Source organism: Phycomyces blakesleeanus (assembly GCF_001638985.1).
Source record: "Phycomyces blakesleeanus NRRL 1555(-) unplaced genomic scaffold PHYBLscaffold_13, whole genome shotgun sequence".
Classification (NCBI taxonomy): domain Eukaryota; kingdom Fungi; phylum Mucoromycota; class Mucoromycetes; order Mucorales; family Phycomycetaceae; genus Phycomyces; species Phycomyces blakesleeanus.
Window position 1 is genome coordinate 938,549 of NW_017265146.1, and position 9,282 is coordinate 947,830.

Consider the following 9,282-nt stretch of genomic DNA (forward strand, 5'->3'; position numbering starts at 1 on the left):
AAGGTACAACCTTTGCACACGTTATGCAAAAAAAAATATGTGTAAGATGTTCTTTGTAAATTGAACAGCGATCCTACTAAGTTCATGATGTGGTCAATAAGAGGGTATAAGTCATATTAAAACTATTTTTTAAAATGTTCATGTGTGATACTGCTTAGAGCATGTTTTTCTATAGCTAACATGCACAAGTAAAGGATGTATGCCGTTGAGAGTGACTATAATTCATTTACTTGAGTAAAATATTATCAACAGCGTACAAAGCCTGGGAGCCCAACTTTATAATATATACACTTTAAATTAGTATAAGCCATTTTATCCAAGTATAGTAGTGTACCCTCTCACAAAGATATTTCTTGTTTGTTGCTTTTTTCCTCTCTTTGAAAACAACCAAGAACACCGTAGAGTCATTGCTTTCATCACGATGGCATCCGAGTTGCCTTTCGAAATCACACGCCGTATTGCCGACTTTATTCAGCGCAGAGATAGAGCTCAAAGCTGTCTCGTATGCAAAGCTTGGTTACCGGTTTTTCAGGAATCACTTTTTGAAGAAATAGTCATTAACGATTATATCAGATTCGCTGAGTCAGTGGATATATCTTGTTCAAGAAACAAACTTCTTCAAAGATATGGCAAAAAAACCCGAACTCTCCACATAAGTGAAAACACCTTAATAAATGGTCAACAGATATTAGCTCTCCAACAATATTTACCACACCTACACCGTTTCAAGTGGGATAGTACATGCATTGACGAAAACTCGTTTGTTACCGATCCTGGATGGAATTTATGGAGCTCTATCACATACCTCGAGGTGAACGTAGAAAATTATGACTCCAGTACACTTCCACATGTATATTATTCGATCATCTCTAATCTCGGTCAGCTGAAACGACTAGAATTCAAATCCATATTCAATGCAAAAATGTTTAAGCAAACGGTTGAGGACATCGAGTTTCTTAATGATAAACTACCAAAGCTAACGTACTTGTCATTGGGAGTTCAACTTGAATCAATAAGTGATTCCGAATTATTGGAGATCAAAGACGTGAAGCCAATGCCTGATTTAAAAACCTTGGAAATCGATATTGATATCACTACTTATAAATGGATATACTATCTCGCTATCAAGTACCCAAACCTCAGCACGCTCAAGTCCGTAATATTTCCCCAAAACATGACTAGTGAAAATAATATAACAACAGCAAAGATGCTTTCGTTCCTTCCGCATCTCCTCCATACGCTGGAAGAAATTGATGTCAGAGTTGAAAAAGGCACAGAACAACTATATCTTGATTTTTGGAAACAGCTTTGTATTTCCAATACTCCGATCAAGAAAATATATCTTCTTCTGTATCCAGGTGTGGAGAGCTCTGTCCTATTTGAAGACGTTTTGGAATCAACCAAATTTTTCTCCAAGTCGTTAGAAAAAATTCAACTTGTATCCTATGTGGATTTAAGAATATATTGGAGCTTTACTGCTAGACTCGAGTACTGTCCGTATCTCGTTGACATATTTATCAGTGTCAATCACACTAGGATTCCCGTCGATATTCTTTTGGATAAATGTCCGTCCTTGAAGACTTTTAACATTGTTAATGGACTTCTTAATCTTAGTCTAGACAGCTCTAAAATTTCGCCAAGGCACGGGCTGACTGATATTCTACTCAATATAAGTTCTCTCTCGGCCAAAACACTCAATTATATCTCCCTTCGCTGTAAAAATCTTAACAACCTGAAGCTTGAATGCGTAAATATAGCTGTAGATGCATCAGAAGATACGGGAGAAAACTGTGTGGATATGACAGCGACCCACTTTACAGAACTTAATATTAGCAGTGTCCGCTTTATTGACACCAGTAGACAAACCACTGTTAATATATTTACTTTATCCCCACTGCTAGTAAGTGCATTGCTGTATAATAATAATACAAACACAACCATGGCATATTCTTAATGTCTTGTAATTTTTACCAGATTCAGAACCCTGCAGATCATACGTGGGCATATTCTATATATCATCTGAAGAGTTATAGACCATGGATATCCCGAACATGGAAGTTAAACGAAGAAGAATCAAAATATGCCGAAGATTATTTTCTTAATACACCCGAGAATCTTGACCCAGAAAATGATCATCAATGGTTTTCTAAAGGCATCTATAAAATGACAAAAGCAAACTGGAAATCTACCCTTAGTAATGGATATGTCATGTTTAAATATGGCTCAGTAAAAAAACTGATATTTGAGGTCAAGCCTGAATATTAAAATATTGGACAATTAAAGTCGGTATATTCGGATGATTTATAAATGAAACTTTACTTTTATTTTATTTTCTTCTTCTGTTTCAAGACACTTTCTAATGTGATCATATTATGCTTTGTACTTTTAAGTCGGTCTCTGATGCCTTGCTTTATTGTTGGAATATTAGGGCCTTCAAATTTCTGTCTGCCATCTTATATATTATTTGTTGAATTGCTTTTTGCACTATATGCTTGCTCTTGTTTGCTTTGAGCGTTTTTTTTTTAGCTGGAAAGATACATGAAATAAGAAATTTAAAGTATATATATAAACATATATTCTGAAAAGCGAACAACGCAGCCGGGTTTACATAAAGGAAATGTTTTGAGTATCTAAGAGTGGAGATATTGGTTGATATTTACTATGAACTGAGGAAAGAAAAGCGGTTATAGTCAACTTAATTGCATACTGAAACACAACGTCAGCTAATTTTCAGTTTTTGTATTGATAATGTTCATGTCGTCTTTTCTGTGTTTTGTGTTTTGTCCCTGTCTTAAAAAATGACTTACATTCAATTCAGTATATATTATGCTTGCTTTACAGAATTGCGTTTTTGTAAGAATAGGTATAGTTTAGCTTATGACCTAAATAATAGGTTCAATGTCATTCTCGGCTTTGCTTAAATCTCATGTGCATTTTAACAACTCTGAACAGCTGTATGAGATTCTACCACCTTAGCATTACATGTAGATTTTATTGTCACTTTTTTGTTTTGACAACAAAAAAGCTTTATCTCAACCCATTTGAGAGTTCTCAGTCTTCTCTTGCGATTCCTCATTATACCTCGTCTATATCCCTTGAATAGCTTGTGAAATTTAAACATATTTATAATAGAAAATTTTATTTATAAATCATTTTTATAGCTTAAAATGTCAAGATATATTTCTTTTCGCCTTTTTTCCAGGTGATTTAAAGCGACCTTGCTCTTCAGGTGTTAATGCACAGCTAATTTTTGATATGATATTCCTGTCTTCAGCATTACTAAATGCTCTCTTCAAGGATGACTTCAACTCTTGCTTAGTATCTTGGCGTGTTTTCAACAACAACGAATTCTTCGATACAAGTAATCTCAAACTTAACAATGCAGACAATAATGGCAAAGTCTTTTCAGGTAGCTCTTCAATATTATGAGGGATGGTGAGTTTTTCAGATCTGGTTATTCGGCAGGTATAGTTGACAGGATTGTCCATGATGTCAATGTATAGCTCAAGTCCTATAAAAATAAGTAAATAAATAAAAAGATGATATAATTGACTTGTGTTTACCAAAGGTTGTAAGACCAACAACGTTCAGGGAACTTATCAAATCTTTGTTGTATTTGATTACTTCATATAGTTGCAGTAAGGTATCTTTCATAGCCTTTGGACATTTCAACCCTCTTTCCAGGATCATGTTCGTGTTATTGTCAGCAGATTTTTCTTCCCCGACACCCATTTCAATAATCTCGTTGTTTGTAATAATCAGGTCTTGTCGACGACCCATCTTCTTGTTCTCGAGTTTCTCCACCGATGCCGGCAAACGTTCTTGGTTCTTCCTTTTGCTACTTGAAGCAGAGCATGCTTCCCCCCTAAAGATAAAGGAATAAATACATATCAAGACCGAAAAAGGTATCGACATACCGAACAACACTAATGCCTTCTATTGTTTCGAGTAAGGTATCGATCATTGTCCAAATTCTGTTCTGATACCATCTTTCATTGTTTGATTTCTTGAATGTGTTCTTCTTTTCGTATAATGGTAAAAGGTTATCTAGCGTTCTGCATATCCAATCCATGTCTGCATGCTTTTCATTGTCATAATTTTCATAAAATTCCCTCGTTACCAGTAACTTTCTCAAGTCAATTGTTGATTGTATTTTATCAAACTGGCCTAGATACGCCGCAAGTTCATCCCTTATTTCCGGTATCTCTACTGGATTGCGGCTCTTAATTTCCTCCAACTGTTGAGGGGAAAAGACTTTGTATTTGCTATAGGTCTTGTCGTCCGGATCAATAATCCATGAGTGGCAAAGACTATTTTTTGGTCCATTTATTAAAACAATACAAGGTCCAAAGAATAAACATTACTTACTGTTCAAACGAACAACGCATCCCAAATTTGTACAATACATCCTCTACATAAACCCCGTCCGATAGTTCCCATTTTTCTTCGTTTCGCATTAATCTGTACTTGCTTTGAAAATTCTTTAAGAATTCACATATATTATCATTACTGCCTTCTTCTTCGTCTTGCGTGTCTTCCTCATCTTGAAATCGCTCCTATTTAAGAAAATTAAGTTTAATCCTTTTTTTTTTGGCTTTTAGCTTATAGATACCGGTTCATTATTATTAATATAGAAACTTTGAACAAAATCCTAATTCAAATTATAGTTAGAAAAGAGTCAGTATATAGCACACCTTTATAACTTACTTGATCCACTTCAAAATTATCTTGGAATATATCATTCACTTTTTTTCTAAAGCTTTTTGCACCCTGTCCTGATAGTATGGCTCCTGTAATTTTTCCCTCTTGTATTGCATATTCTTCTTCTTTTTTCAAAGTTGCCAGTCTTTCTTGCTTAATATAGTCATTAAAAAAGTCTTTTTTGATGGCGGAGTTGTTGTATCTTTCAAGAGTAGCTTGAGCATATGAAGTAAGAGCAGGGGGACATTCTTTGGAGAGACTAATTTTTTGAAGGGTGTTTAATAATATAGTATAAAAAGAGTTTGGATGTGAATCCCAATTGTTTGCGTTGTCAAAAAAATCGGCAATAACATGATGGATATTTGACCAGTGCTTTGTTTTCAGGTGTAATATGTTTGGCAGGCGTAGCTGTTTTCGCGTTTCATACGGTATAGTAAAAGACCCATTTAAAGAATCCAGTAAAGGCTTTTTTAGTGAGTTCTTCTTTAATCCTTTAACCATATTGTTTGTTTAAAAAATTAAATAAAGGAAACAAAAAGGGGTTTTCTTTGTAGAGTAACTTTTATTTAATGATAAGATTAATCTGAGAAGTCACACATCGCGAAGGGGTAGGTGGCGTATGTGTATTATATTTTCACTTATTATTCGCACACTTAATTAATTAATAGACCAGAGGAACCTCTTTTTCGTTTGTAGGGAGCTTTGTGCTCAAGAGGGTTGGTGAGCCTCTTTTGCTTCGCAGCAATAGAGGACATCACGGCTTTTGTTTTGGATTTTATTTGTTATTTGATATTTTTGAGAGTCTTGTATTTTCTAAAGCGAGAGATGGTGAGAACCCAAGAAAGCACATCCCGTAGCCATGTCTTCGCAAAGATATGGGACAAATCTAAAAGCTTCTAGGTTCTACCAGGGGTAAAAGTGACCTAAAGTTAAATAAGAAACAATGGGGAGACAGTTGGGAAAACATGCTGGAGTGTAGCAAAACACGAGAAGATATCGCGTAGAGATTGACTGAGAGGGAGAGAGAAAAGGTTCTGGGCTAGACCCGAGGAAAGGATGTAGGCTCATTGTAATGCACCGCGCAAAGACAATGAGTGTATATGGGAAAAGGCATCATCATATACATTACCACGGCCCGTACCATGGCAATGAGAGAGGGAACTTGTGTGGAGAAAGTGACCGAGAAGATGGGTGGGGACATATCGGGGGATCGTTACATATCAAATAACTTTTCACACCATCTTACATGATCAAAGAGAGATGTGTGCGAAAGAGCCGTGACCAGAGAAACCTCCACTAGACATAGAGCATATTGCTGTGACCATCTTGTGGATACTTATACATGGAAATAAAAATTATGAGATATGATTGCTTTATCTTCTTCTTTTATTTAAAGTCAGAGAAAAGTTGATAGTAATAAACGGTTTATTTGTCCGAGGCCGTAGGCCGAAGGACTCAATTCATTATACGAGTAAAACGAGACTCTGACTGTGTTACCATATTTTCTTTATTTGTCGAATTTTTTTTAAAAATTTTAAGGTAATATATATACATACAGTTAATAGGTGGTAAATGTCAACCTTTATCATTTTAACATCATGGTGCATCAGAAACTAGCTAGGAGAGGGGGAGAGGGATCAGTCAGAACCTTCTCCAACTCGTATAATGAAATAAGTCCAGCCTAAGGCCTCAGACAAATAACTCAGTACAAAAAAAAATCACGTGATTTATGTCAGTCACAGAAGACTCTGTCCTGTTGCGCCATATTGTCCATAAGTTGCCCAAAAAATACTAAGCTATTTATTTTTCATTTACCAATAATTCACTGTTTTCTTACGGCTGTATTCACAATCAATACCAACAGCTGTAAACCTTGTGGAATTAGATTGCTTGTCTATCAAAGAAGTGCCAATCGACAGACAGCAATCAAAGAAGCAAGTTTCTGTTGTTTACATTTTGCTAAAGCCATTGCTAGGGTGTCGCTCTGCATGGTTGGAGATGGTAATTCATGCTTAATGTAGTATTGGGTGTGTTCTTCCCAGAGGTCCAGATATATTCAAGAGGTAAATATATAAACCTGTCATAAATGTATTATGCTTCTATTTTACTAAGTAATCTTTTTTTTAAAAAAAAAAATACCGTCTGGTATTATTTTTTTGAGAAACAGTTCCAAAATAAAATACGCCGATGCAGCCTTTGTTAGCCTTGTAGAAATATCTAGTCCAGTATTCACTTTATTGCCAAACGATGAAAAACTAGAATGGAAGCAAGCATTAGGAGTGCTTTGTACTAAGCGTGAGTTTGTTTGATTACTTCTTACAACTTGCGTTATGGAGATGGTAATCTGTTCAAGCACGGCATTGGCTCAAAATGGAGGATATCCAGTACCAACAGCTGTAAACCTTGTGGAATTAGATCGCTTATCTGTCCAAGAATTGCCAATCGACAGACAGCAATCAAGGAAGCAAGTTTCTGTTGTTTACATTTTGCTAAAGCCATTGCTAGGGTGTCACCCTGCATGGTTGGAGATGGTAATTCATGCTTAATGTAGTATTTGGCGCGTCCTTCCCAGAGGTCCGGATATATTCAAGAGGTAACTATGTAAACCTGGCATAAATGTATTACGTTTCTACTTTACTAAGTAATCTTTTTTTAGGAACAGTTCCAAAATAGAATATGCCAATCCAGCCTTTGTTAGCCTTGTAGAAATATCTAGTCCAGTATTCACTTTATTGCCAAACGATGAAAAACTAGAATGGAAGCAAGCATTAGGAGTGCTTTGTACTAAGCGTGAGTTTGTTTGATTACTTCTTACAACTTGCGTTATGGAGATGGTAATCTGTTCAAGCACGGCATTGGCTCAAAATGGAGGATATCCAGTACCAACAGCTGTAAGCCTTGTGGAATTAGATCGCTTGTCTGCCAATCGAATTGCCGACCAGAAAGAGGCATGAAATAAAGTTGTCAATATATGCATATAAACAAGCATTTTGAAAAGCAAATAGAACAACTGGGCTGACATAGAAGATATATATTGAGTATTCAAGGTTTAATTGATTTTTTTAAGAGTGGAGATATTGGTTGATATTTACTATGAACTGAGGAAAGAAAAGCGGTTATAGTCAACTTAATTGCATACTGAAACACAACGTCAGCTAATTTTCAGTTTTTGTATTGATAATGTTCATGTCGTCTTTTCTGTGTTTTGTGTTTTGTCCCTGTCTTAAAAAATGACTTACATTCAATTCAGTATATATTATGCTTGCTTTACAGAATTGCGTTTTTGTAAGAATAGGTATAGTTTAGCTTATGACCTAAATAATAGGTTCAATGTCATTCTCGGCTTTGCTTAAATCTCATGTGCATTTTAACAACTCTGAACAGCTGTATGAGATTCTACCACCTTAGCATTACATGTAGATTTTATTGTCACTTTTTTGTTTTGACAACAAAAAAGCTTTATCTCAACCCATTTGAGAGTTCTCAGTCTTCTCTTGCGATTCCTCATTATACCTCGTCTATATCCCTTGAATAGCTTGTGAAATTTAAACATATTTATAATAGAAAATTTTATTTATAAATCATTTTTATAGCTTAAAATGTCAAGATATATTTCTTTTCGCCTTTTTTCCAGGTGATTTAAAGCGACCTTGCTCTTCAGGTGTTAATGCACAGCTAATTTTTGATATGATATTCCTGTCTTCAGCATTACTAAATGCTCTCTTCAAGGATGACTTCAACTCTTGCTTAGTATCTTGGCGTGTTTTCAACAACAACGAATTCTTCGATACAAGTAATCTCAAACTTAACAATGCAGACAATAATGGCAAAGTCTTTTCAGGTAGCTCTTCAATATTATGAGGGATGGTGAGTTTTTCAGATCTGGTTATTCGGCAGGTATAGTTGACAGGATTGTCCATGATGTCAATGTATAGCTCAAGTCCTATAAAAATAAGTAAATAAATAAAAAGATGATATAATTGACTTGTGTTTACCAAAGGTTGTAAGACCAACAACGTTCAGGGAACTTATCAAATCTTTGTTGTATTTGATTACTTCATATAGTTGCAGTAAGGTATCTTTCATAGCCTTTGGACATTTCAACCCTCTTTCCAGGATCATGTTCGTGTTATTGTCAGCAGATTTTTCTTCCCCGACACCCATTTCAATAATCTCGTTGTTTGTAATAATCAGGTCTTGTCGACGACCCATCTTCTTGTTCTCGAGTTTCTCCACCGATGCCGGCAAACGTTCTTGGTTCTTCCTTTTGCTACTTGAAGCAGAGCATGCTTCCCCCCTAAAGATAAAGGAATAAATACATATCAAGACCGAAAAAGGTATCGACATACCGAACAACACTAATGCCTTCTATTGTTTCGAGTAAGGTATCGATCATTGTCCAAATTCTGTTCTGATACCATCTTTCATTGTTTGATTTCTTGAATGTGTTCTTCTTTTCGTATAATGGTAAAAGGTTATCTAGCGTTCTGCATATCCAATCCATGTCTGCATGCTTTTCATTGTCATAATTTTCATAAAATTCCCTCGTTACCAGTAACTTTCTCAAGTCAATTGTTGATT

At 35.5% G+C, this 9,282-nt stretch overlaps 4 protein-coding genes across 4 annotated transcripts; 2 read left to right on the forward strand and 2 right to left on the reverse strand.

Moving 5' to 3' along the window:
* Nucleotides 1-421: 421 nt before the first annotated feature.
* Nucleotides 422-1,062, forward strand: PHYBLDRAFT_65428 (hypothetical protein; the record flags this gene model as incomplete). The annotated part of the gene is made up of 2 exons (XM_018441458.1): nt 422-1,016; nt 1,037-1,062. The coding sequence occupies 2 exons, from the start codon at nt 422-424 to the stop codon at nt 1,060-1,062; spliced, it is 621 nt and encodes a 206-aa protein (XP_018290572.1).
* Nucleotides 1,063-3,170: 2,108 nt separating this feature from the next.
* Nucleotides 3,171-5,202, reverse strand: PHYBLDRAFT_169661 (hypothetical protein; the record flags this gene model as incomplete). The annotated part of the gene is made up of 5 exons (XM_018436125.1): nt 3,171-3,511; nt 3,564-3,865; nt 3,918-4,310; nt 4,369-4,556; nt 4,708-5,202. 5 exons carry the CDS (start codon nt 5,200-5,202, stop codon nt 3,171-3,173), a joined length of 1,719 nt encoding a protein of 572 aa, XP_018290573.1.
* A 1,097-nt stretch (nt 5,203-6,299) lies between these two features.
* On the forward strand, nt 6,300-8,236 carry PHYBLDRAFT_169662 (hypothetical protein; the record flags this gene model as incomplete). The annotated part of the gene is made up of 9 exons (XM_018436126.1): nt 6,300-6,361; nt 6,587-6,702; nt 6,723-6,764; nt 6,895-6,996; nt 7,038-7,248; nt 7,358-7,491; nt 7,533-7,592; nt 7,952-7,986; nt 8,027-8,236. 9 exons carry the CDS (start codon nt 6,300-6,302, stop codon nt 8,234-8,236), a joined length of 972 nt encoding a protein of 323 aa, XP_018290574.1.
* A 13-nt stretch (nt 8,237-8,249) lies between these two features.
* Nucleotides 8,250-9,109, reverse strand: PHYBLDRAFT_159169 (hypothetical protein). Its single transcript, XM_018433929.1, has 3 exons — nt 9,051-9,109; nt 8,697-8,998; nt 8,250-8,644 (listed from the first exon to the last, which is right to left on the reverse strand). Exons 1-3 carry the CDS (start codon nt 9,095-9,097, stop codon nt 8,304-8,306), a joined length of 690 nt encoding a protein of 229 aa, XP_018290575.1. The 5' UTR covers nt 9,098-9,109; the 3' UTR covers nt 8,250-8,303.
* Between the last annotated feature and the right edge of the window lie 173 nt (nt 9,110-9,282).

Excerpts from the sequence above, each read along its gene's own strand:
- PHYBLDRAFT_159169 (XM_018433929.1), bottom strand. The coding sequence starts at position 9,097 with ATGATCGATACCTTACTCGAAACAATAGAAGGCATTAGTGTTGTTCG. Across the intron at positions 8,999-9,050 it reads GAAGGCATTAGTGTTGTTCG|GGGGGAAGCATGCTCTGCTT; the intron begins GTATGTCGATAC and ends CTTTATCTTTAG. Across the intron at positions 8,645-8,696 it reads TGTTGGTCTTACAACCTTTG|GACTTGAGCTATACATTGAC; the intron begins GTAAACACAAGT and ends TTATTTTTATAG.